The sequence below is a fragment of the Hyla sarda genome, chromosome 2 (genome assembly GCF_029499605.1).
Source record: "Hyla sarda isolate aHylSar1 chromosome 2, aHylSar1.hap1, whole genome shotgun sequence".
Taxonomy (NCBI): domain Eukaryota; kingdom Metazoa; phylum Chordata; class Amphibia; order Anura; family Hylidae; genus Hyla; species Hyla sarda.
Window position 1 is genome coordinate 113,176,614 of NC_079190.1, and position 27,725 is coordinate 113,204,338.

A 27,725-nucleotide genomic window follows, 5' to 3' on the forward strand; every position below is an offset into this window, starting at 1 on the left:
AATTTTTAACACTAACAGGCTGGGGTAGACCCCAACTTTACCTTTTCATAATGGGTAAATAGAGTAAAAGCCCACCAAAATTTGTTAGGCAATTGCTCCCGAGTACGGAAATACCCCATATGTGGCCCTAAACTCTTTACTTGAAATATGACAGGGCTCCGAAGTGAGAGAGCGCCATGCGCATTTGAGGACTAAATTAGGGATTGCATAGGGGTATTCTATGCCAGTGATTCCTAAACAGGGTGCCTGCAGCTGTTGCAAAACTCCCAGCATGCCTGGACAGTCAGTGGCTATCCGGAAATGCTCGGAGTTATTGTTTTGCAACAGCTGGAGGCTCCGTTTTGAAAACACTGCCGTACGATAAGTTTTTCATTTTTATTGTGTGGGAAAGGGGGGGGGGACAGTGAAAGGGTGTGGATATGTAGTGTTTTATCCTTTATTATGTGTTAGTGTAGTGTAGTGTTTTTTTCGCACTGGGGGGGGGGGGTTACGGTGAGTTTCCCACTAGGAGTTTGCAATGCGGCAGAAAATTTGCAAGAAAACCTTGAGTTAGGTTCTGTTATTTAACTCTTGGACAGCTCCGATCACCCTTATTTTCCGAGTCACCGGAGACCCGTATGACCCAGAATCACTGCAGATCACCGGGTTGGCATGGGGTGCCTGCTGAATGATTTCAGCAGGCTAGCGGCGGGGACCAGAATTCCCACGGGCATATAGGTATGCCCTTGGTCCTTAAGTATCAGGGCATCAGGGCGTACCTGTACGCCCTTGGTCCCTATGTGGTTAAGTACGCCGTGATCCTACCAATATGCTGACATATACCATATACCAGCTTTATAAAACAAATTGAAGACTTCAGAACAATAGATGTGTTTAGATATTTTATTTGCATAATACACTTCATGGAAAGCAATAATCAATGTAAATTTTTTTGCCTCTAAAATTACACACAGTACAAGTTTCCACATTGACTTTCACAATCCACATATATCTTAAGATAGAGGTATAGGGAAAGATTTATCAAACCTGTGTAGAGGAAAAGTTGACCAGTTAGCCATAGCAACCAATGAGATTATTTATTTAACCTCTAAACAACAATGGAAGTAAATTTACGCTCAGTGTCGGTTCACGCTGTATGAAGTGTGCTCAGGAGCTGAGCGCGCTTCATACCCGGTGGGTCAGGTTGCTGTCAGCAACCAAGACCTGCGGCTAATGCTGAACATCACGGATCGGGCTGATGCCCAGCATTAACCCTTTAAATTACGCAATCAAAGTTGAATGCAGCGTATAAAACCGGAGAACCTCATCCTGGCTAGATCAGTGGGCTGATCGGGACCACAGTGATGAATTCCCGGCCCGATCAGCTTAAAGGACGGTACGTGGGGGGGGGGTCCTTGGCTACTCAGTGTCCGATCCGTGCTCCAATGCTCCAGGAAGCCAGCAATGGCAGGCTAGTGCAATGGAGCGCAGATAACACTGATCAATGCTGTGCAATGGCATAGCATTCAACAGTGTATGCAATCTGAAGATTGCATGTAATAGTTCCCTATGGGGGGAAAAAAAGTAAAAAGAAGGTTAAAAAAAAGTTTTCCTATTTTTGAAATCAAATATTGTAAACAAAAATAAACATATTTGGTGTTGCTGCATGCTTAAATGTCTGAACTATAAAAATATAATGTTAATTAAACTGCTTGGTCAATGGCGTACACGTAAAAAACTACTAAAGTCCATAATTTACAAGTTTTCAGAGCAAGCATTTGCTCCAGATGGCCCCAGTGTGCGGCGTAATGCTAGAGGCAGAGAGTGAGTGGGCTGGGACATGTGTGTCAATCACAGAACGGTCCCAGTACTGACATACAGGGGATAGGCGTGGCGGCCGAGGGACAAAGCCACACCTAAAGAATGTTGCTGACCGTAATATAAAGCATTTTATAGCCTGATAAAAGCTTTTAAAAGCAGCAAAAGATATGCCTGAATTGTAATTAACAACGTTGTCACCCTGGGATTAGAGTATAGAGATACACATTTGTGACAGTTGCGCTTTAAGGGGTTCATTTTTACAAAGGCCTCTGAAACATAAAAGAAGCAATCTGGTCGCTATAGGCAACTGTACATCTTTTCCTCTGCATAGGTTTTGATAATTCCCCCCAATAGTGCATGTAAGATCATTCTGAGCAGCATCTTCAATTCTTCCAATCACAATTGACATGACCATGATCGAGGGGTGACCAAACCCCAGAATGTTTTCTGCAAAGAAAGAAAAAGCTATTACTATAAGTTATACATTCCAGATATTATTTATATAAAAAAAGGCCTAATGTGATCCCTAATCTATATTTCTTATCATAGTATTAACAGAGTTGTGAAGCACCTGCCCGGAATAGGCCTCTATGAACTAGACCAGGAAATTCTGAGGACAACAGCCAGCAGTTGCCAGAGACAGACACGCAGTGATGGCATAATGCATATTGCTAGAAGTAATGCCCACTGACTCAGCGATTGTTAGAATGGGTGGGGAGAAGCCCCGCTATCTTCATGCTGTGTAAAAAAAGGGCTCATTATAAAAGTCTAGTCTTCAGTGACTGCAAAGACACTTGTCTCTGAAAACCACTTTGTATGATTCCCCCTCTCCTCTGTGACTTTCTATTTCAAGTAGTTTTTGTGCAAAAAAATTTCAGAAATGTATTTATTTTTTCATATTTTAATTTTTTTCATATTCTTTTAATTTATTTAAATTAGTATTTTTTCACAATTAATTTTTTCACATTTTTTTATTTAAAAAAAAATATGTTTTTACTTTTTTTATTCACATATAATACAGAGCAGTACAAATCTGTACTGCACTGTATTATGTTTATGTCTGTCAGTGTAACATTGAGAGGCATACTACACCTGAACAGTCTGATTGGCTTTTGTAGCCATGACAATCTCCAGTTGCCATGGCTAACATCGAAGCCGCATGATCGTTTTGCGGGGTGCCAATAAAGAACAGAGGGAGTCCTTTCCCTCTGTTACCCTGTGGACGCTGTGGGCACACTGATTGCAGCATCTATAGCACCTGCTCTTCAGTATTAGGATGGGACGAGCAGAGCAGGCGCCATGATTTCATATTCCCCACCGGGAGCCGTTATTGGTCAGGACTGACCTACCAATCATGTCTCCAGGCGGAAAATATAAAATTACTGTGCTGTGATTTCATATTCCCTACTGCCATCTATGATTGTCAGGTTGGTCCTGACCATGTCAAACATGCTGTCTGAAGGCAGTTTTGTAAACCAAGTCTGGGCTGGTGTAGATTTGTGGTGCTTTGGATGGGTTTGCGACTTTTTGTGCGACATTTGCACTTGATCCTTACAGTACTTATCAGCTACTGTATACTACAGAGGAAGTTCTTTTATTTTTGAATTTCTTTTCTATGTGTGACCACAGTGCTCTCTGCTGACACCTCTCTCTGTCTCAGGAACTGTCCAGAGCAGTATAAGTTTTCTAAGGTGATTTGCTCCTGCTCCGGACAGTTCCTGACACAAACATAGGTGTCAGCAGAAAGCACTGTGGTCAGACAGAAAATAAATTTAAAAAGGAAAGAAGTATACAGCAGCTGATAAGTACTGGAAGGATTAAGAATTTGAAATATAAGTAATTTACAAATCTATTTAACTTTCTGGTACCAGTTGATTTAAAAAAATTATAAATTTCCCCTTTATGGTCTATTCACATGTACAGTATTCTGTGCAGATTTCATGCGCAGGATTTTCTGCTGCAGATATCAATGTAAATTAAATAACTGAACACAGCTTCTAATCCTGCGCATCAAATCTGTGAATAGACCCTTTGAGATTCAAAATTTAAATATGGTTGCATACAATTTTATGATCTGTTCATATTCTAAACAGCAGACTTGTGAAGGTTTGCGACACGTAAGGGTTAATATGGGAAATGAGAACACTGAGTGACAATATGATTATCTATTTAGTATGTGCACTATAAATATTACATTGGGTGCAGCGTTCTTTTGGATTTCTTCCTACAGCAGGGGTTCACTCCTGTGCAGCCATAATGAGTCAGTCAGTAAATGAATATTTCATAAAGGTCATCATAATGGTCCCTAACCCCTATCCAGACTTACCTCTGTGAGGGGGCAGTGGATCTGAGCATACCACTCCTGACAGTATAAGCATAGCTGGATTCCCTGACCAATGAAGAGGAAGGTCCAAAGCATCACATTCCAAACTGGATTGGTCCATTTATCATTAATCAAAAAATTAAATAATACTGGAAGACACAGGAAAGAATCCTTACTTATAGATCAGATACATAATGTAAACAGCGGGTAAAATGAGGATTGAGTGGGTCACCATTTTCTCACTAAATATAATTCTAAAGATGCTATTGACATGAACTTGTCACTAGATGTTGGTAACAATGCAATGGTAACATACAAAGAATTGTCACAAAAAAGGCAATATGTAACCAAATAACAATTAGACAATATTGTGAAAAACAATAAATTCTACACCAAAAAACTGCACTGATTGAAAAATAAAATGCCATGTATTTTACATGGCATTTCATTTTCCATAACTTAATTTCTGAGCTTATTTTTTTTTTTGGGGGGGGGGGGGGGGGGTTGGGGGTTTCTTGGTATGTACAACTTTACACCAAAAAGCAGCACTCATTAAAAAATAATATTTTTTCTTGTTTTTTTTCATATTATTTTTCAATCAGTGATGTTTTTTGGTGTAGAGTTATGTATACAAAGAAACCAAAACAAATAAGCTCAGAAATTAAGTTATGGAAAATAAAATGCCATGTAAAATACAGGTGGATAAGGTAAATTTCCCAGTACATGTCACCTGTCTAACTCTGGAAATGCAGTGCAGCCTAAAAAGAAAATTACCGTATGTATTCGAGTATAAGCTGAGTTTTTCCAGCACGGTTTTTCATGCTAAAAACGCCCCCCCTCGGCTTATACTCGAGTGAACTCTCCCACCTGCAGATGTTGCAAAACTACAAGCCATCGGCTGTCCGGGCATACTGGGAGTTGTAGTTTTGAAACATGTGGAGGTCCGCAGTTTGAAGCCCACTGCGGCCTTCGTCATCATCCAGACCCCCCTTTAGTTTTCTACTTACCTCCCCTCGGTGGGAAGGAAGGGTGAGCTGGTCCGCACCATCTATGCTGCAGGGACCGTCCGGTGGGGAGGGTTAGTCGTTCCGTGCTGTCCATCATCACCGGGAGGCCCTCTTCTCCACTCCGGGTCGGCCCCGGACTAGTGACGTTGCCTTGACGACAACGCAGAGGGACATCCGTGCGCAGCAGACGTGCGTGATGTCCATGAATGTCCCTGTGCGTCGTCTTCAAGGCAACGTCACTAGTTTGGGGCCGGCCCGAAGCGGAGAAGAGGGCCTCCCGGTGAAGATGGACAGCCTGCAATGTCTAACCCTCCACACCGGACGGTCCCTGCAGCATAGATGGCGCGGACCAGCTCACCCTTCCTTCCCACCGAGGGGAGGTGAGTAGAAAACTAAACTGCGGACCTCCAGATGTTTCAAAACTACAACTCCCAGCATGCCCAGACAGCTGATGGCTGTCCGGGCATGCTGGGAGTTGTAGTTTTGCAACATCTGGAGGTCCGCAGCTTGAAGACCACTGAAGAAGGGATTGACAGGCGGTGATGATAAAGGGGGGGATGATGACAGAGTGATGATGACGGGGGTCTGGATGATGACAGGGGGGATGAGGTATTTCCCACCCTAGGCTTATAGTCGAGTCAATAGCTTTTCCTGGGTTTTTGGGGTGAAATTAGGGGCCTCGGCTTATATTCGGGTCGGCTTATACTTGAGTATATACAGTAAATAGACAAATCACCAGGTCCAGATGGCATTCACCACTGTGTTATAAAGGGAGTTGAATTATCAATTAGACAGATTGCTATGTCTAATATTTAAGGACTCAGGGTCTGTTCCCCAGGACTGGTGGATAGCAAATGTGGTGCCGATTAAAAAATGTGTCCAAAAGTGATTGTGGGAATTATATGCCTCTTAGCTTATCTCTTAAGGACCAGGCCAATTTTCATTTTTGCCCTTTCATTTTTTCCCTTTAATAGCCATAACTCTTATTTTTTCATATTCACACTCATACAAGGGCTTGTTTTCTTGTTTTTAGTGTGACCAATTGTACTTTTTAATGCCATCATTCATTTTTCAAGAACATATGCTCCAAAAGGAAAAAAAAATATAATATTTGTCAGGTGAAATTGAAAAAAAAACAAAAAAGCTATTTTGCTAATATGGGGTGCTTTCTCTTTTTTTTTACACCATTAAATGTTCGGCCAAACTAGCATGTAATCTTGATACTTTAGGTTCGCACAATTACAATACCCAATTTTTATAGTTTGCATCATGTTTTACAAATGTTAAAAAATGCTAAACTTAAAAAAAAATTCAAAAAAATCTCCATTTTCTGACCCTTATAAACTTTTTCTTTTGTTTAACAGGCTATATGAGGGCTATTTTCTTGTGCTATGATCTGTAGTTTTTATCATACCATTCTGGTATTGATCAGACTTTTCCATCACTTTTTACAGAATTTTTTCTGGGATATGATGCGATACAAAAAACGCAATTCTGGGGTTTGGTATATTTTCATGTTTACACCATTTATCGTACGGGATATATAAAGTTATATTTTAATAGTTCAGTCAATTCCGCATGTGGCGATACCTAATATGTAAATTTTTATTATGCGTACATGTTTTTTATATGGAAAAGGAGGATGATTTAAACTTTTAATATGAATCAGGTTGATGGGTGTTTTCTTATTTAAACTTCTATTTACCTTTTTTTTGCACACACTACTAGTCCCCTTAGGTTTTTTTTTAGGACCAATCATTGGATTCCTCATACAGATCAATGCAGTTCTATAGAACTACATTGATCTGTGTGCTCTACACCAGGGGTGTGGAAAAAAAAAAAAAAAAAAAACTACTTGTCCAAGGGACTAAAGCGGAACACAATCTACTTGACCCTCAAGAAAATCCACCTGTCCTTTTAGATAAAATTATTTCAACCAAAATAGTATGTAAATAAGGTCTTTATTAGTTTCTGCACTTTCGTTTTTTCCTCCTCGTCTTACAACTCTTATTTTTCCATCTACAGACCCATATGAGGCTTGTTTTTTGTGGGACCAAGTATTCTTTGTAATGACACCTTTCATATTTCCATAACTTATGCTCTGAAACTGAAATTTGGTGAACGGTGAAATAAATAAAAAAAATGTGAGGGTTTTCTTTTTTTCGCCATTCACCTTTTTGTCAAACTTACATATTATTTTGATACTTTAGGTCGTCTCGATTACACCAATACCAAATTTGTTTAGTTTCCGTCATGTTTTAATAATAATTTTTTTTTAAACTTAAAAAAAAATAAAAAAAACCCTGACCCATGTAATATTTTTATTTTTCAGTATACTGGGCTGTAGGAGGGCTCATTTTTGGGTCGTAATATGCTGTTTGTATCTGTACCATTTTGGTATTGATGGGACAATACCAAAATGGTTTTGAACACTTTTTTATGTTTCATCATATCCCAGAAAAATTGTAATGTAAAAAATGCAATTCTGTGATTTGGTATTATTTTTTTTTACGTTAATGCCATTTACCGTACGGGATATGAAATGTTATTTTTTATTAGTTCGGTCAATTACGCATGCGCCAATACTAAATATGTTAATTTTTAAGTTTACATATTTTTTTATATGGAAAAGGGGTTAATGGGTGTATTTAAACTTTTATGAAACTTTTTTTAAATACACTTTTTACGAGGAATCATTTAGATTCCTCATACGGATCAATGCAGTTCTATTGATCTCCATTGATCTGTGTTCATTTGATTGAGCCTGCTCAAGGCGGGCTCAATCAAATGCAGATCTATGGGGGCAGCCATGAATGCAGAGGTAAGCCCTGTGGCTACCTCCAATGGGGATTCCCCCATCCCCCCCCCCCCCCCCCCGCGATCGAGCTAGGGGGGTGATCCACCAGAGATGGTTAAAAGATCCCTTTAGACACCACAGTCAACTTTGACAGTGGGGATCTAAAGGGTTAATAGCCGGCCACGGCGAATGCCGCACCCAGGGCTATTGGCGGTGGCTCCAGACTACTGAAATCAGTCGGGGTCCGCCAAGTATGGAGCGGCCTCGAATCAGGAGCCCAATCCATACACCCTGAGCGCTGGTGTGAGGTGCAGACTTGCTCACCGCATAAAAAAAAAAGGGGGGAAGTCACTTTGGCCCTGTTTGCCCGATACAGGGCTAAATCTATAAAAAATTCACCTGCCCAGCACCCAGAACTACATGTCCTGAGTGTCGGGCGATAGGATTTCCACATCCCTGTACACGCATTTGGTAGAACCTCGTCCAGCTAGACTCAAATGCAGAGCCATGGACGGGCAGGAAGGAGAGGTAAGCCCTCCGGCTACCTCAGCAGTGGATGGCCCCCCACAATCGTACTGTGTGTGTGTGGGGGGGGGATGGTTGATCTACCATACTAGACCATCAGGGGCGCATAAAATGCTGCCAGCAGGAATCAGCTGGGGGCCACCTGGTATGGCATGGGCACAGTTACATGTATACACATCAATGGTTGTTAAGAGGTTAACCCCTTAAGGACCCAGCCAATTTTCACTGTAGGACACGGCCATTTTTTGCACAATTTTCACTTTAAGCATTAATAACTCTGGGATGCTTTTACCTTTCATTATGATTCCGAGACTGTTTTTTCGTGACATATTCTACTTTATGTTAGTGGTAAAAATGTGTCGATACTTGCATCATTTCTTGGTGAAAAATTCCAAAATTTGATGAAAAAATTGAAAATGTTGCATTTTTTTTACTTTGAAGCTCTCTGCTTATAAGGAAAATGACTATTCCAAATAAATGATACATTGATTCACATATACAATATGTCTACTTAATGTTTCCATCATAAAGTTGACATGTTTTTACTTTTGGAAGACATCAAAGGGCTTCAAAGTATAGCAGCAATTTTCCAATTTTTCACAACATTTTCAAAATCCTAATTTTTCAGGGACCAGCTCTGTTTTGACGTGGATTTGAAGGGCCTTCATATTAGAAATACCCCATAAATGACCCCATTATAAAATCTGCAACCCTCAAAGTATTCAATATGACATTCAAAAGGTTTGTTAACCCTTTAGGTGTTTCACAGGAATAGAAGCAAATTGAAGGAGAACATTCAAAATCTTCATTTTTTACACTGGCATGTTCTTGTAGACCCAGTTATTGAATTTTTACAAGGCGTAAAAGGAGAAAAATCTTCCTAAAATGTGTAACTCAATTTCTCTCGAGTAAGAAGTCAAGTCTCGAGTCAAGTTTTCGGCGGGCGCAGTAAAGGGCTGAGAAAGGAAGGACTCTGTGAAATGCTCTGCGGGCGAACTACAATTCTCAGAAGAGAAGGAGTCACATTTGGCTTTTGAAAAGCAAATTTTGCTGAAATGGTTTTTGGGGGGCATGTCCCATTTAGGAAGCCCCTATGGTGCCAGGACAGCAAAAAAAAAAAACAAAAAAACACATGGCATACTATTTTGGAAACTACACCCCTCAAGGCATGTAACAAGGGGTCCAGTAAGCCTTAACACCCCACAGGTGTTTGACGACTTTTCGTTAAAGCTGGATGTGTAAATGATTTTTTTTGTCACTAAAGTGCTAGTTTTCCCTCAAATTTTTTATTTTTACAAGGGATAATAGGAGAAAATGCCCCCCAAAATTTGCAACCCCATCTCTTCTGAGTATGAAAATACCCCATGTGTGGACGTCAACTGCTCTGCTTGCACACTACAATGCTCAGAAGAAAGGAGTGCCATTGAGCTTTTGGAAAAAAAATTTTTTGGAATGGAAGTCAGGGGCCATGTGCGTTTACAAAGTCTCCCGTGCTGTCAGAACAGTGGACCCCCCCACATGTGACGCTATTTTGGAAACTACACCCCTCACAGAATTTAATAAGGAGTTCAGTGAGTATTTACACCCCACTGGCGTTTGACAGATCTTTGGAACAATGGGCTGTGCAAATGAAAAATTACATTTTTCATTTTCATGGACCACTGTTCCAAAAATCTGTCAGACACCTGTGGGGTGTAAATGCTCACTGTACCCCTTATTACATTTCGTGAGGGGTGTAGTTTCTAAAATGGGGTCACATGTGGGGGGGGGTCCATTGTTCTGGCACTATAGGGGCTTTGTAAACACTAGTGTTGAGCAGCATAGGCCATATTCGAATTCGCGAATATTCGCGAATATATGGATGAATATTCGTCATATATTCGCGAATATTCGCATATTCGTAATATTCTCATTTTATTTCCGCATACGCGAAAATTCGCGTATGCGAAAATTCGCATAAACAAACATTCGCATATGCGAAAATTAGCATATGCAAATTTTCGTATATGCGAAAATTCGTATGCCAGTCTCACACAGTAGTATTAGAGTCTTCTTTACACCACACAAGCTGGAAGCAGAGAGGGATGATCACTGTGATGTGTACTGTGAAAAAAAAATAAAAAAAAAAAATAAAAGAATATTCGTTATTACGAATATATAGTGCTATATTCGCGAATATTCGCGAATTCGCGAATATGCGATATTCGCGAATAAAATTCGCTTTGCGAATATTCGCGAGCAACACTAGTAAACACAGTGGCCTTCAATTCCGGACAAATTTTCTCTTCAAAAGCCCAATGGCGCTCCTTCTCTTCTGAGCACTGTAGTTGCCTGCAGAGCACTTTACATCCACACATGGGGTATGTTCTTACTCAGAAGAAATGGGGTTACAAGTTTTGGGGGGCTTTTTTTCCTATTTTCCCTTGTGAAAATGACCAATGTTGGGTAACACCAGCATTTTAGTGAAAATATATATATATTTTCATTTTTCCATCCAAATTGAAGAATTTTCATTAAACACCTGTGGGGTGTTAAGGCTCACTATACCCCTTGTTAAATTCCATGAGGGGTGCAGTTTCCAAAATGGGGTCACATGTGGGCATTTCTTTTTTTGCGTTTATGTCAGAACCGCTGTAAAAGCAGCCACCCCTGTGCAAATCACCAATTTAGGCCTCAAATGTACATAGTGCACTCTCACTCCTGAGCCTTGTTGTGCGCCCGCAGAGCATTTTACGCCCACATATGGGGTATTTCCGTACTTAGTAGAAATTGCGTTACTTTTTTCCTTTTCCTTTAAAAAGTATGGGGCAACACCAGCATGTTAATGTAAAATGTTTTATTTTCTTAAACTAACAAACTGGTGTAGCCCCCAACTTTTCCTTTTCATAAGGGGTAAAAGGAGAAAAAGCCCCCCATTATTTGTAGTGCAACTTCTTCCAAGTACGGAAATACCCCATATGTGGCCCTAAACTGTTTCCTTGAAATGCGACAGGGCTCAGAAGTGAGAGAGCTCCATGCGCATTTGAGGACTAAATTAGGGATTGCATAGGGGTGGACATAGGGGTATTCTACGCCAGTGATTCCCACACAGGGTGCCTCCAGCTGTTGCTAAACTCCCAGCATGCCTGGACTGTCAGTGGCTGTCCGAAAATGCTGGGAGTTGTTGTTTTGGAAACACTGCCATACAATACGTTTTTCATTTTTATTGGGGGGACAGTGTAAGGGGATGTATATGTTGTGTTTTACCCTTTGTTATGTGTTAGTGTAGTGTAGTGTTTTTTGGGTACATTCGCACTGGCGGGTTACGGTGAGTTTCCCGCTAGGAGTTTGCGCTGCGGCGAAAAATTTGTTGCAGCTCAATCTTCAAGCAGGAAACTTACTGTAAACCTGCCCGTGTGAATGTAGCCTGTACATTCACATGGGGGGGCAAGCCTCCAGCTGTTTCAAAATTACAACTCCCAGCATGTACTGGCAGACCGTGCATGCTGGGAGTTGTACTTTTGCAACAGCTGGAAGCACACTGGTTGGAAAACCTTCAGTTAGGTTCTGTTACCTAACTCAGTATTTTCCAACCAGTGTGTCTCCAGCTGTTGAAAACTACAACTCCCAGCATGTACTGATCGCGGAAGGGCATGTTGGGAGATGTAGTTAAGCAACAGCTGGAGGTACACAACTACAACTCCCAGAATGGCGAGACAGCTGTTTGCTGTTTGGGCATGCTGGGTTTTGCAGTTTTGCAACATCTGGAGGTCTACAATTTAGAGACCAGTGCACAGTGATCTCCAAACTGTGGCCCTCCAGATGTTGAAAAACTACAAATCTCAGCATGCACAGACAGCAAACTGCTGTGTGGGCATGCTAGGAGTTGTAGTTTTGCAAGATCTAGAGGGCTACAGTTTGGAGATCACTGTGCAGTTGTCTCTAAATTGTAGACCTCCAGCTGTTGCAAAACTACAACTCCCAGCATGCCCAAACAGCTGTCTGAGCATGCTGGTAGTTGTAGTTTTGCAACATCTGGAGGGCTACCGTTTAGAGACCACTGTATAGTGGTCTCAAACTGTAGCCCTCCAGATGTTGCTAGGCAACTCACAGGCTTTCGTAGGATCCAGGGAGCCAGCCGCACAACATCGCCGCCCGCCGATCACCGTCGCCCGCAGCCTCCGCAGATCGGTAATTGACCTTCGGCGCTGGTCCCTGTCGGTTTCCCCGTCCTGCCCCGCCTATTGTGGGTGGGCAGAACTGGGAAACCGAAAGTAACCCCCCCGCCCCCGATCTGCTATTGGTCTTCGCGTCTATACGACCAATAGCAGGGATAGGAGGGGTGGCACCCCTGCCACCTCACTCCTATCCCTATTTACGTCCTGCGCCGGCTCCCACGATATGAAGCGGGATCGCGCCGCGATCCTGCATCATATCGCGTCGGTCCCGGCGCTCATCAACGGCCGGGACCGTTGAAAGTGACCCGGCTGCTCAGTCGGGCTGTTCGGGACCGCCGCGGTGAAATCGCGGCATCCCGAAAAGCTGATCGGACACTGGGAGGGCCCTTACCTGCCTCCTCGGTGTCCGATCGACGAATGACTGCTCCGTGCCTGAGATCCAGGCAGGAGCAGTCAAGCGCCGATAATGCTGATCACAGGCGTGTTAATACACGCCAGTGATCAGCATAGGAGATCAGTGTGTGCAGTGTTATAGGTCCCTATGGGACCTATAACACTGCAAAAAAAAAGTAAAAAAAAAGTGTTAATAAAGGTCATTTAACCCCTTCCCTAATAAAAGTTTGAATCACCCCCTTTTTCCCATAAAAAAAATAAAACAGTGTAAAAAATAAATAAACATATGTGATATCGCCGCGTGCATAAATGTCCGAACTATAAAAATATATCATTAATTAAACCGCACGGTCAATGACGTACGCGCAAAAAAATTCCAAAGTCCAAAAAAGCGTATTTTGGTCACTTTTTATACCATTAAAAAAATGAATAAAAAGTGATCAAAAAGTCTGATCAAAACAAAAATCATACTGATAAAAACTTCAGATCACGGCGCAAAAAATTAGTCCTCATACCGCCCTGTACGTGGAAAAATAAAAAAGTTATAGGGGTCAGAAGATGACATTTTTAAACGTATAAATTGTCCTGCATGTAGTTATGATTTTTTCCAGAAGTGCGACAAAATCAAACCTATATAAGTAGGGTATCATTTTAACCATATGGACCTACAGAATAATGATAAGGTGTAATTTTTACCGAAATATGCACTGCGTAGAAACGGAAGCCCCCAAAAATTACAAAATGGCGTTTTTTTTTCGATTTTGTCGCACAATTACTTTTTTTTCCGTTTCGCCGTGCATTTTTGGGTAAAATGACTAATGTCACTGCAAAGTAGAATTGGCGACGCAAAAAATAAGCCATAATATGGATTTTTAGGTGGAAAATTGAAAGGGTTATGATTTTTAAAAGGTAAGGAGGAAAAAACGAAAGTGCAAAAACGGAAAAACCCTGAGTCCTTAAGGGGTTAATTACCACGGTCCCATGACGTACCGGTACGACATGTGTCCTGAACAGGTTAAAGGGGTTATTCAGCGGTAAGATTTTATTTTACATATACAGTACCGTGTGTACTCGAGTATAAGCCGACCCGAATATAAGCCGAGGCCCCTAATTTCACCCCAAAAACCCAGGAAAAGTTATTGACTCGACTATAAGCCTAGGGTGGGAAATACATCATCTCCCCATGTAATCATCAGGACCCTGTCATCATCCAGACCCCCGTCATCATCCCCCCCTCATCATTACCGCCTGTCAATCCCTTCATCAGTGGTCTTCAACCTGCAAACCTCCAGATGTTGCAGAACTACAACTCCCAGCATGCCCAGACAGCCATCGGCTGTCCGGGCATGCTGGGAGTTGTAATTTTGAAACCTCTGGAGGTCCGCAGGTTGAAGACCACTGCGGCCTTCGTCATCATCCAGACCCCCCTTTTGTTTTGTACTTACGTCCCCTCGGCGGTAAGTTAGGGTGAGCTAGTCCGGGCCATCTATGCTGCAGGGACCGTCCGGTGGGGAGGGTTAGTCGTTGCGGGCTGTCCATTTTCACCGGGGGGCCCTCTTCTCCGCGCTTCGGGCCTTCCACGGACTAGTGATGTTGCCTTGACGACGACGCACAGGGACGTTGCGCATGAATGTCCCTGTGCGTCATTGTCAAGGCAACGTCACTAGTCCGGGGCAGGCCCAAAGAGCAGAGAAGAGGGCCCCCGGTGAAAATGGACAGCCCGCAACGACTAACCCTCCCCACCGGACGGTCCCTGCAGCATAGATGGCCCGGAACCAGCTCACCCTAACTTCCCGCCGAGGGGACTACAAAACAAAAAGGGGGGGGGGGGGTAGCTGGATGATGATGAAGGCCGCAGTGGTCTTCAACCTGCGGACCACCATAGGTTTCAAAACCGGGCATGCTGGGAGTTGCAGTTTTGCAACATCTGGAGGTCCGCAGGTTGAAGACCACTGAGAAGGGATTGACAGGCGGAGAGTTCATTCGAGTATAAGCCGAGGGGGGTGTTTTCAGCACGAAAAATCGTGCTGAAAAACTCGGCTTATACTCGAGTATATACAGTAATTTTCACTACTTAACAGCGGTGTCTCCGATGTCCTGCTCTGGTCTCATCCTCTTCCAGTCAGAAATCGTTGTGAAGTCTGGGCCCAGAGTGTGTCATACTGCTTCTTAGCCATTTACTGTCCGCAGCGATGTCTCGCCTGATTATCTGAGCATCAGTGTGACACTCTGGGCCCCGATGTCACTCCAGTCCCAGACATCACGATCTCTGACAGGAAGAGGATCGCAGCCAGGGACCGGAGCTGGACACTGGAGGTTTATTTTTTTATATACTGTAAAGTGTGAAACGATTGAAACGTTTAAAAAAAAATCCTCCTGCTAAATAAACCCTTTAACCTCCATTGTTACAGTATCTCCATTGAAACAAAATCTCAATTAAAATAAATGTATGACTCCATTTCAGCATGGGTTTATGATCGGTCCTCTCAAACTAACCTGATCACCTTTTATGAGGAGGTGAGCTCCAGACTGGACCTAAAGGAATCACTGGATGTCGTATACAATTTGCATACAAGGGGTGGGAATCTGGCCCACATGACCCTACAGTTCTGGATAACAAAGGCAAGAAATCTAAAAGGGTTTCTGTTTGTTCTATGTAGCAGCTTCTGACAGTGACATTATAAAAAAAATTAAAAGATGCCAAAGAAAATTGCAGTCATATATACCTCCAAAAATAGAAAAAAGGCAGAACATGGCTGGGTAAAAGTATCCAAGAGACAATGTTAAAGCATATTCATGTACAGACGCAGAAAGGAGGAATACGACCATCATCACTCCTGTGCGATAACGCTTCCGGAACAGCTGGAAAAAAAAATTTCATTTTCTGAGTACAGACTCACATTTCCAGGTTTTCTTATTCCTATAAGTCAATCCTTACCCATAGCAGATCCTGGTACATATAATAATACAACCAGTCATGTATGACCACATTCCATGTGCGGTAGTAGTTAGAGAAGGATGTGGAATTCCACCAGTCCTGTTGAAAACAGCTTTATTATAAAGCAGCATAATGCACAAAATAATTGAGTAAGAGGAAGAGGTGCAGTCACCTTATAAAACATGCGATCTCCAAAGCGAAGCATCTCAGCAAAGGCGTTCAGCCAACAGTGCAGAAGTGCAAAGAATGAGATTAGCAGCACAAAGGTGCCTGAAAAGTAGAATAAAAATTATTTTAAAAAAAGCCAACACATTGTAACTCCAAGTCAATCACACTTCTGTGAAATCACACTGTCCACTCAGGAAGCAACACTGATTGACAATCAATTCCACATGCTGCTGTGCAAATGTAACAGTCAACAGGTGGAAATTATTGCCAATTAGCAAGACACCCCAATAAAGGAGTAGTGCTGCAGGTGGTGACCACAGACCACTTCTCAGTTCCTGGTTCCTAGTTGATATTTTTCTCACTTTTGAATGCTGACGGTGCTTTCACTCTAGTGGTAGCATGAGACGGAGTCTACAACCCACACAAGTGGCTCAAGTAGAGCAGCTCATCCAGAATGGCACATCAATGCGAGCTGTGGCAAGAAGGTTTGCTGTGTCTGTCAGCGTAGTGTCCAGAGCATGGAGGTGCTACCAGGAGACAGGCCAGTACATCAGGAGACGTGGAGGAGGCCTTAGGAGGGCAACAACCCAGCAGCAGAACCGCTACCTCCGCCTTTGTGCAGGGAGGAGCAGGAGGAGCATTGCCAGAGCCCTGCAAAATGACCTCCAACACGCCACAAATGTGCATGTGTCCACTCAAATGGTCATAAACAGACTCCATGAGGGTGGCATGAGGGCCTGATGTCCTTGGGTGGGGGTTGTGCTTACAGCCCAACACCATGCAGGACATTTGGCATTTGCCAGAGAACATCAAGATTTGCCAGAGAACGCCCTGTGCTCTTCACAGATGAAAGCAGGTTCACACTGAGCACGTGACAGACACTACAGAGTCTGGAGATGCCGTGGAGAACGTTCTGCTGCCTGCAACATGCTCCAGCATGACCGGTTTGGCGGTAGGTCAGTAATGGTGTGGGGTGGCATTTCTTTGGGGGGTCGCACAGCTCTCCATGTGCTTGTCAGAGGTAGCCTGACTGCCATTAGATGCTGAGATGAGATTCTCAGACCCCTTGTGAGACCATATGCTGGTGCGGTTGGCCCTGGGTTCCTCCTAATGCAAGACAATGCTAGACCTAATGTGGCGGGAGTGTGTTAGCACTTCCTGCAAGAGAAAGGCATTGATGCTATGGACTGGCATTTTGTTGGGGGTGAAATTAGTAGCAAATAAAGGGGTTGTCTGAGGTTAGAAAAGGTTCTGCTTGTATCCAAGAAATAGTGGCAATCTTGTCCATGAGATATGTCTGAGATTAGAGTTTAGCCCCATTCACTGTAGTAGGGTTAAGCTACAGGGCACAAAGACAAAAGTGGCACTATTCCTGGAAGAAAATTAGATCTCATAAAAACCCATTAACTAGAAAAGAGCTAAAATATATTTGCACAACAAAATAATATGTATAGGAGTCTCCCGACTCTCCCCTGATGATGGATTTCAGGGTAATTAGGCATGTTGGGCTTCAGTTTGTTCTCACAGGAAAGAAACTGGCTCCAACCCCTCCCCCCCCCCACCTCGTGTTGTTTGGCTGAAAGCTATTAAAGGGGTACGAGCCCCATTTGTCTATGGCTGCATAGTTTCCAAACCTTTAGGACCTTCTGTCATAGCTACATAAATCTTTATCCTTGAAACATATACCATTAACTATAAAGAAGGTGTGTATTTTATTGACTTACCGGGCAGAGTAGCATGGAAGATGAAAAGAATCAAGGTCTTTATACTGAGTGGCTGCTTGTTCATGTTTTTAAATACTGGGAAGCACAGGGTATTCATGATAAAGTACAGAAAAAACACACAGCCCAGGAACTATGGATATTGAGAAGCAAATGATAGAATAGGTTATATTTCACACCACACATCATTTTATCTATACATAATATATTGACCATTTGATATTCCTGAATGTTCAGGAAAACAGAATAATAAAAATACTTGTATATATGAGTCTGGTGGAGAAAAAAAAAGTTCAAAGGGTTTTCTAGTTGAAAAGGAGTATTAACATCTGGACATTATGGTAGATTCACAGAATAACATTTAGTATAAGGCTGCATTCACATCACGTTTCTTACATACAGGGACGGATCCAGCTGTGAGATAGGAAAACCAGGTGCTCCTGTATCCCAGCCAGATCAGGCCCCCATCTCATTCCTTTGAATGAGCCGACCGGTCGACTCATTTTTGCCCCATATCCGGTTTTGTGACCGGACTTAAAACCGTAGTATACCACTGTTTTTAGTCCAGGCTCAAAACTGGATACGGGGCAAAAATGAGCCGACCAGAGTCACTATCTAACTCCGATCAGCTCATTCAAAGGAATGAGATTGGGTTCAGGTGGGATATGATAGGGCTCGGTTTTCCCATCTCCCAGCCGGATCCGGTCCCCGCATGTAAGAAATGTGATGTGAATGCAGCCTTAATTGCATTTCGTTGATTTTAATCTCTGCCTATTCTGTCTTCAGGAGTCCAGTAAGCGGTCCTAGTCAGTGACTTACAGATGTCTCTGTATGTGTGTTTATAAAGGGAAGGCTGTCAATCAAGTGACACTAGCTTCCTAAGTATAGAAAGAGTAATGATTTCAGTCAATAATTTACAATTCATATTCAATCTTTTTCTACAAAACTATATATGAATTTGCTCAGCTCTTCTTGCTCAATAACATGATGTTGGTATAATAAACTGATAAACTTTTCATGATGACAGGTTCTCTTTAACTCCTGAAGGACACAGCCCAATTTGGCCTTAAAGTGTACCTATCTCTGCAACTATTGCCTGTGTGTCTATATGAGGAGTCCAAATATAGGAAGTGTGGGTAGACAAGCAGGGCTCTGTACACTGGGGACAAGCAGGGCTCTGTGCATCGAGGACAAGCAGGGCTCTGTGCACCGAGGACAAGCAGGGCTCTGTACACCGAGGACAAGCAGGGCTCTGTACACCGAGGACAAGCAGGGCTCTGTGCAGTGAGGACAAGCAGGGCTCTGTGCACTGAGGACAAGCAGGGCTCTGTACACTGAGGACAAGCGGGGCTCTGTACACTGAGGACAAGCAGGGTTCTGTGCAGTGAGGACTCTGTGACATGCCCCCCTCCAGCTCACACAGCAGAATGATTGACAAGCCAGGAGCCTGCACAGAGCCTTGCTTGTTCCACCCTTATTTTTTGTCAGGGACAGCATTTTTTCACCCCAAAATATACACATTTTTAACCAGTGTATAATACAAATATGCATTATATAAAAAGTTGTTGTTAATGACAGGTACTTTTTAAGAACACAGGAAATTTTCCTTTTTGCATTTTTTTTCCTCCTCATCCAGCACACTTGAATTAGATCAAAAATTTTCAACTTTTATTGGTATCTTTAAAATCATACAGCATGGATGTCACGATTCGGCTTACAGGTTGTGGATCCACTGTGTCAGCGAGGGATTGGCGTGGACCGTGCCGGCGGTGAGCGCTCTGGGGAGGAGCAGGGACCCGGAGCGCTCGGCGTAACAGTACCCCCCCCTTAGGTCTCCCCCTTTTTTTGTCCGGCAGCTACTTCACATGGGACGAGGACACCGGGAGTGATTGTAGGGTTTCCTCAAAGGCAGGCAGTACAGCAGGAGTGGGAAAGGGGAGGGAGGGCAGAGGGTGAAGCTTGGCACGGGGCAGGGTGTCACCAGGACGGGGGCCATGAGGAGGCAAGGCACAGTCCTGATAAGCCTTGGGGAGACCAGGTGTAGGAGGAGGCACTGAGGCTTGCCTGACGGGACTGGGAGGAGAGGCGAGTCATTTGTGGCAAGCAGAGCCCCAATTCTTGATCTCCCCGGTGGTCCAGTCAAGGGTGGGAGAATGAAGCTGGAGCCATGGCAGACCGAGGAGGACTTCGGAGGTGCAGTTGGGAAGGACGAAAAATTCAATTTTTTCGTGATGGGGTCCAATGCACATTAAGAGGGGTTTTGTGCGGTAACGCACGGTGCAATCCAATCTAACTCCGTTGACCGCGGAAATGTAGAGCGGCTTGACGAGACGGGTCACCTTGATGCAGAACTTATTCACCAAAGAATCCAGAATAAAATTCCCAGAGGCACCAGAGTCCAAGCAGGCCACGGCTGAGAGGGAGGAGTTGGCAGAAGGAGAAATTTGCACGGGCACCGTGAGACATGGAGAAGCAGACTTCGAACCAAGAGACGCCACACCCACGTGAGCGTTTCCTAGATGTGGAGGACGAATAGGGCAATCCACCAAGAAATGTTCGGTACTGGCACAGTACAGACAAAGATTTTCTTCCCTACGGCGATTCCTCTCTTCCTGGGTCAGGCGAGACCGATCCACTTGCATGGCCTCCTCGGCGGGAGGCACAGGTGTAGATTGCAAAGGATACTGTGGGAGAGGTGCCCAGAGATCTAGGTCTTTTTCCTGGCGGAGCTCCTGGTGTCTCTCAGAAAAACGCATGTCAATGCGGGTGGCCAAATGGATAAGTTCTTGCAGGTTGGCAGGAATCTCTCGTGCGGCCAGCACATCCTTGATGTTACTGGATAGGCCTTTTTTAAAGGTCGCGCAGAAAGCCTCGTTATTCCAAGATAATTCGGAAGCGAGAGTACGAAATTGGATGGCGTATTCGCCTACTGAAGAATTACCCTGGACCAGGTTCAGCAGGGCAGTCTCGGCAGAAGAAGCTCGGGCTGGTTCCTCGAAGACACTACAGACTTCAGCGAAGAAGGACTGGACTGTGGCTGTGGCAGGATCATTGCGGTCCCAGAGCGGTGTGGCCCAAGACAAGGCCTTTCCAGAAAGAAGGCTCACTACGAACGCCATCTTAGACCGTTCTGTAGGAAATAGGTCCGACAACATCTCCATATGCAGGGAACATTGAGACAAAAATCCCCGGCAGAGTCTACAGTCCCCATCAAATTTGTCCGGCAGGGACAAGCGGAGGCTAGGAGCAGCCACTCGCTGCGGAGGAGGTGCAGGAGCTGGCGGAGGAGATGGTTGCTGCTGTAGCAGAGGCAGAAGTTGCTGTAACGTGGTGGTCAACTGCGACAGCTGCTGTCCTTGTTGGGCAATTTGCTGCGATTGCTGAGCGACCACCGTGGTAAGGTCAGCGAGACTTGGCAGCGGCACCTCAGCGGGATCCATGGCCGGATCTACTGTCACGATTCCACTTACAGGTTGTGGATCCACTGTGTCAGCGAGGGATTGGCGTGGACCATGCCGGTGGACCGGTTCTAAGTGGCTACTGGTGTTCACCAGAGCCCGCCGCAAAGCGGGATGGTCTTGCTGCGGCGGTAGCAACCAGGTCGTATCCACTAGCAACGGCTCAACCTCGCTGACTGCTGAGAAGGCGTGGGACAGAAGGACTAGGCAGAGGCAAGGTCAGACGTAGCAGAAGGTCGGGGCAGGCGGCAAGGTTCGTAGTCAATATGGATAGCAGGAGATCAGGTAACACAGGCTTGGACAACACTAAACGCTTTCACTGGCACAAGGCAACAAGATACGGCAAGGAAGTGCCGGGGAAGTGAGGTGATATAGCCAGGGAGCAGGTGGAAGCTAATTAGGCTAATTGGGCCAGGCACCAATCATTGGTGCACTGGCCCTTTAAGTCTCAGAGAGCTGGCGCGTGCGCGCCCTAGAGAGCGGAGCCGCGCGCGCGCGCCAGCACATGACAGCCGGGGACCGGGACGGGTAAGTGACTTGGGATGCGTTTCGCGAGTGGGCGCGTCCCGCTGTGCGAATCGCATCCCCGCCGGCAATGTCAGTGCAGCGCTCCCGGTCAGCGGGTCTGACCGGGGCGCTGCAGGGAGAGAGACGCCGTGAGCGCTCCGGGGAGGAGCAGGGACCCGGAGCGCTCGGCGTAACAATGGACTTGATTAGAGATGAGCGAATCAAAGCTGACAAACCCAAATTCATTACGAATTTCATGAAAAATTCGATTTGCAACAAATGCGAATATCACCGTAATTCGATGGTGCAAATAGTTTCAGTAAACTCCATTTAGTGCCGTCCAGGCTCCAGGGCATCTAAAATGGCGGATCCACATGTCAGTACATGGGGCAAGGAATGCTGGGAAGGCGGGAAGGCAAGGCAGGAAGGGAAGTAGGCGGAATTACCCTGAATCACATGCAGGATGCAGCCTATTAGCAGCTAGTCACCCCTGTGATGTCACAGCCCTATATAATCGGCAGCCATATTGTGGCATGTCACTTCATTCATTACACTGCAGAGAGAAAGGACAGACAGCCTGTGTGTGTGTGTTACACAGAAAAACTTATTACAGCAGCGTTTCACCTCCTAGTCATATCAGCGTTCTGGTGGCCAGACAGCAGTGCGTTTTCGTTCACTGAAAAGGATTTTCACTGCAGCCATTAACCTGCCAGTCACTTTGTACAGCATTGTATTACAGAGAGGGGCAGAGAGCTGTGTATTGCCTCATACATTTCAACAAGCTGCCTCAACTTCATAAACCTTAGCAGAGGAGGCAGGAATAATTTTTCAGCGCAATTCTGTGTCTTTGTTCCACACCAAATTTGCTGGTTATACTAGTCTGTAGATGGTATAATACCCAGCAGTCCATTTCTAATAGTGTTTGACAGAGTGCAATTTTGGGTTTAGTACACAGCTTTTGTGTGCTACAGCACTGTTGTGTACTGCTGGTGTTGTACAAAAATACGGATTTTTTTTTTTTACGTACGGTAGCACATTTTTCTGCCCTCTTTGTTCCCCAACAAATGGTCTGCTGGTTATACTAGTCTGTAGACGGTATAATACATACCCAGCAGTCCATTCCTAATAGTCTGTGAGAGAGTGCAATTTTGGGTTTAGTACACAGCGACTGTGTACTGCTGGTGCAAACAAAAATGCATATTTTTAAGCATACCGTAGTGCATCTTTCTGCCCTCATAAGTGCATACCACATACCTACACCTAAGTAGTGTACTATTTTGTACCTGATAATCTGTCAAGGGCCTAGATACTATGAAATTCCAGGCAAAAGTAGTCACCGGCTGGTGTTTTACTCCAATACGTATTTTTAAGCGTACTGTAGCACATTTTTCTGCTCTCTTTGTTCCACAACAAATCATCTTCTGGTTATACTAGTCTATAGACGGTATAATTCATACCCAGCAGTCCATTCCTAATAGTCTGTGAGAGAGAGAGAGTGCAATTTTGGGTTTAGTACACAGTGACTGTGTACTGCTGGTGTTTTACTAAAATACATATTTTTAAGTGTACTGTAGCGCATTTTTCTACCCTCATAAGTGCATACCACATACCTACATCTAAGTAGTGTACTATTTTGTACCTGTTAGTCTGTCAAGGGCCTACATACTGTGAAAGGCAATGAAAAAGTAATCACCTGCTGGTGTTTTACTAAAATGTTACCAAATCTCATAGAGCTAAAACAACCATTTATTAAATTCCTTAAAAAAAAAAAAACACAATAATCCCAAATCAAGTATAAAGAAGAAATATAAAGAGCATATAGATATGAATAAATGCTATGATGAACACCTGTATATCCCGAATGTTTCCCCGTGTATCTTATGATATACAGCAGTTCATCAGGGGATCACAAAAACAGTAAGCAAATAAATAAATACATATAGAAATGCACATAAAAAGGGTGAATAATGTAACAGAATGGTAGGAGTAATTCATGCACATAAAGATGACATAAGCACATAAATTCAAAGTATGTATGTAGCAATACAAACTTAGAGTGGCACAGATAAGCATATAGCATTAAGCCTTCAATAGGTTATATAGAAACAGATGATAGGCTGTACGGATTGCTTGTAGCGTCTTAGACATTATCAGTCCTGTAGCAAAAAAATGCGACAAACCACAAACAATGCAGACAACAAGTTAATAACATAACATACAAAGCCATAAAAAAATACATTGCATTGTCAGTGATAGAAGTGTTTTACTAAAATACCTATCTTTAAGCTTACTGTAGCACATTTTTCTGCCCTCATAAGTGCATACCACATACCTACATCTAAGTAGTGTACTATTTTGTACCTGTCAATTTGTCAAGGGCCTACATACTGTGAAAGGCCAGGCAAAAGTACTCACTGGGTGGTGTTGTACTCAGATACTTTTTTAAGTGTACTGTAGCACAATTTTCTGCTTTTAAAAGTTCATGCCACATATCTACATCTAAGTAGTGTACTATTTTGTCCCTGTTAATCTGTCAATGGCCTCGATACTGTGAAAGTCCAGGCAAAAGTAATCACAGGTTAGTGTTTTACTAAAATACCTATTTTTAAGCATACTGTAGCACATATTTCTGCCCTCATAAGTGCATACCACATACCTACATCTAAGTAGTGTACTATTTTGTCCCTGTTAATCTGTCAATGGCCTCGATACTGTGAAAGTCCAGGCAAAAGTAATCACAGGTTAGTGTTTTACTAAAATACCTATTTTTAAGCATACTGTAGCACATATTTCTGCCCTCATAAGTGCATACCACATACCTACATCTAAGTAGTGTACTGTTTTGTACCTGTTAATCTGTCAAGGGCCTACATACTGTGAAAGGCCAGGCAAAAGTACTCACTGGGAGGTGTTGTACTAAAATACATATTTTTAAGCGTACTGTAGCACATTTTTCTGCCCTCATAAGTGCATACCACATACCTACATCTAAGTAGAGTACTGTTTTGTACCTGTTAATCTGTCAAGGGCCTAAATACTGTGAAAGTCCAGGCGAAAGTAATCACCGACTGGTGTTTTTACTCCAATACGTTTTTTAATTGTTCTGTAGCACATTTTTCTGCCCTACCTGTTAATCTTTCAAGGGCCTAGATATTGTGAAAGGACAGCCAATACACCTGCTGCTGTTCTAGACAAATACTGTTTTAAGCGTAGTAAAGCGTAATATACTCCCCTCATATCTGCAATAAGTATGTCAGGCAGAGTAGTGCCAGGACATGCAGAGGAGTGGCAGAGACCTAAATTCATCAGGCGCAGGCAGAGGTCTAAGCAGAGTAAGGGCGTGTGGCAGCTGGAGACGCAGCGAGAGGTCTGAGCTCCTGGTGTCAGCTAGCAGTCGTGTCTTGACCAGCAACCTAGCAGCCGTGATTTATCAGTTCACTCGGCTATCCACTTCATCCGACATCCGACACCCCCAGTCAACAGTCGGTGGGTTCCTCAGACTTAACCCTCAGTTGGCATGGCCCTCATGCTACTGCTGCCACCTCCAGGCTCTGTCATTGTGCCACCATATGGTCTCCTCATGCTGATGCTGCTACCTCCAAGCTATCTCCTTCTGCTCTATGGTCTCCTCATGCTAATGCTACCACCTCCACGCTTTGTCATTGTGCCACCATATTATCTCCTCATGCTGATGCTGCCACCTTCAGGCTCTCTAATTGTGCTGCTCTATGGTCTTTTCATGCTGATGCTGCCACCTCCAGGCTCTCTTATTGTACTGGCATGGATACTGCAAAACATATTAAGGTGCTGGTCCCCAGTTTCAGAAATTCCTTCTGCATTAGAAAGTAAGTATTGAGGATATGCATTATGTAAAACTTAACATTTCTTAGGATAAAATATATGGACCACAAACTTTTTAAAAATCTAACAAAAGGAAAGGTGTGCAAAAAAACACCATGTGCCACCAATACCACCAAGCATTTATGCGATGCAAAGACCTCTAAAAGGTGGAAGGGAACAATGTATGGTCCATTTTAACCGGTGTGGGTAAAAACTTCCCCTGTAAGGCCCTACTCTCGCAAAATTAATTCCCGTCTTGGCAAGTGTTACTCGTCCTAAAAAGAGCAGCCCCACACAGGATCCTCTCCCTATTTCAAACTAAAAACCATAGGAAATGGCAGTGTTTTTAGGTGGAAATAGGGAGAGATTCATGTGTGGGGCCACCCTTTTAAGAAGGAGTAACACTTGCCAATAAGGGAATTAATAGTACAAAAGTAGGGCCTTACCCACACCGGTTAAAATGGACCATCCGTTGTTCCCTTTCACCTTTAAGAGGTCTTTGCATCGCATAAATACTTTGTGGTATTGGTGGAACATGGTGTCTTTTGCACACCATTCCTTTTGTTAGATTAAAAAAAAATTTGGGGTCCATATATTTTATCCTAAGAAAAGTTACGTTTTACGTAATGCATATCCTCAATACTTACTTTGACAAAAAAGACTGTTTTCTTCTGCCTACCTGCCTCAGCTACTATTCTGAACCTTCCATCCGCCTGATGCCACACATCTGATGCCAAGTTCTCCTTCTTTCACCCACCTTGGTCACCGGGTACTGGTATTGCCACCCACCGCCCCAGTCACCAGGTCACTTTAAGGACTCCTGATGCTACTGCTGCTACCTCCAGGCTGTCTCATTCAGCCACTTTATGGTCTCCATGCTTCAGCCACCTCCAGGCTGTGCCATTCAGCCAATATATGGTCTCCTTATGCTTCAGCCAACTCCAGGCTGTGACATTCAACCTCTAAATGGTCTCCTCATACTTCAGCCAATTCCAGGCTGTGCCATTCAGCCACTATATGGTCTCATCATGCTTCAGCCACCTCCAGGCTGTGGCATTTAGCCACTATATGGTCTCCTCATGCTTCAGCCAATTCCAGGCTGTGCCATTCAGCCACTATATGGTCTCTTCATGCTTTAGCCACCTCCAGGCTGTGGTGTTCAGCCAAAATATGGTCTCCTCATGCTTCAGCCACCTCCAGGCCTGGACCATTACCAAAAAATATTTAATGGTTGTTACGCCGAGCGCTCTGGGTCCCTGCCCCTCCCCGGAGCGCTCACGGCGTCTCTCTTCCTGCAGCGCCCCGGTCAGACCCGCTGACCGGGAGCGCTGCACTGACATTGCCGGCGGGGATGCGATTCGCACAGCGGGACGCGCCCGCTCGCGAATCGCATCCCAAGTCACTTACCCGTCCCGTTCCCCGGCTGTCATGTGCTGGCGCGCGCGCGCCAGCTCTCTGAGACTTAAAGGGCCAGTGCACCAATGATTGGTGCCTGGCCCAATTAGCTTAATTGGCTTCCACCTGCTCCCTGGCTATATCACATCACTTCCCCTGCACTCCCTTGCCGGATCTTGTTGCCTTGTGCCAGTGAAAGCGTTTAGTGTTGTCCAAGCCTGTGTTACCTGATCTCCTGCTATCCATATTGACTACGAACCTTGCCGCCTGCCCCGACCTTCTGCTACGTCTGACCTTGCCTCTGCCTAGTCCTTCTGTCCCACGCCTTCTCAGCAGTCAGCGAGGTTGAGCCGTTGCTAGTGGATACGACCTGGTTGCTACTGCCGCAGCAAGACCATCCCGCTTTGCGGCGGGCTCTGGTGAACACCAGTAGCCTCTTAGAACCGGTCCACCAGCACGGTCCACGCCAATCCCTCGCTGACACAGTGGATCCACAACCTGTAAGCGGAATCGTGACAGTAGATCCGGCCATGGATCCCGCTGAGGTGCCGCTGCCAAGTCTCGCTGACCTTACCACGGTGGTCGCTCAGCAATCGCAGCAAATTGCCCAACAAGTACAGCAGCTGTCGCAGTTGACCGCCACGTTACAGCAACTTCTGCCTCTGCTACAGCAGCAACCATCTCCTCCGCCAGCTC

At 44.3% G+C, this 27,725-nt stretch overlaps 1 protein-coding gene across 2 annotated transcripts in view; it reads right to left on the minus strand.

Moving 5' to 3' along the window:
* Positions 1 to 874: 874 nt before the first annotated feature.
* LOC130355311 (sterol O-acyltransferase 2-like) overlaps positions 875 to 27,725 on the minus strand; it is a 138,410-nt gene continuing 111,559 nt past the window's right edge. For both annotated transcript variants that reach the window (XM_056555317.1, XM_056555318.1), the window contains exons 10-15: positions 17,833 to 17,962; positions 16,113 to 16,210; positions 15,941 to 16,039; positions 15,729 to 15,864; positions 4,127 to 4,272; positions 875 to 2,247 (exon numbers count right to left, since the gene is read on the minus strand). In XM_056555317.1, coding sequence (XP_056411292.1) covers positions 2,197 to 2,247; positions 4,127 to 4,272; positions 15,729 to 15,864; positions 15,941 to 16,039; positions 16,113 to 16,210; positions 17,833 to 17,962 — 660 coding nt within the window. In that variant the 3' untranslated portion in view covers positions 875 to 2,196. The remainder of the gene's footprint in view (positions 2,248 to 4,126; positions 4,273 to 15,728; positions 15,865 to 15,940; positions 16,040 to 16,112; positions 16,211 to 17,832; positions 17,963 to 27,725) is intronic.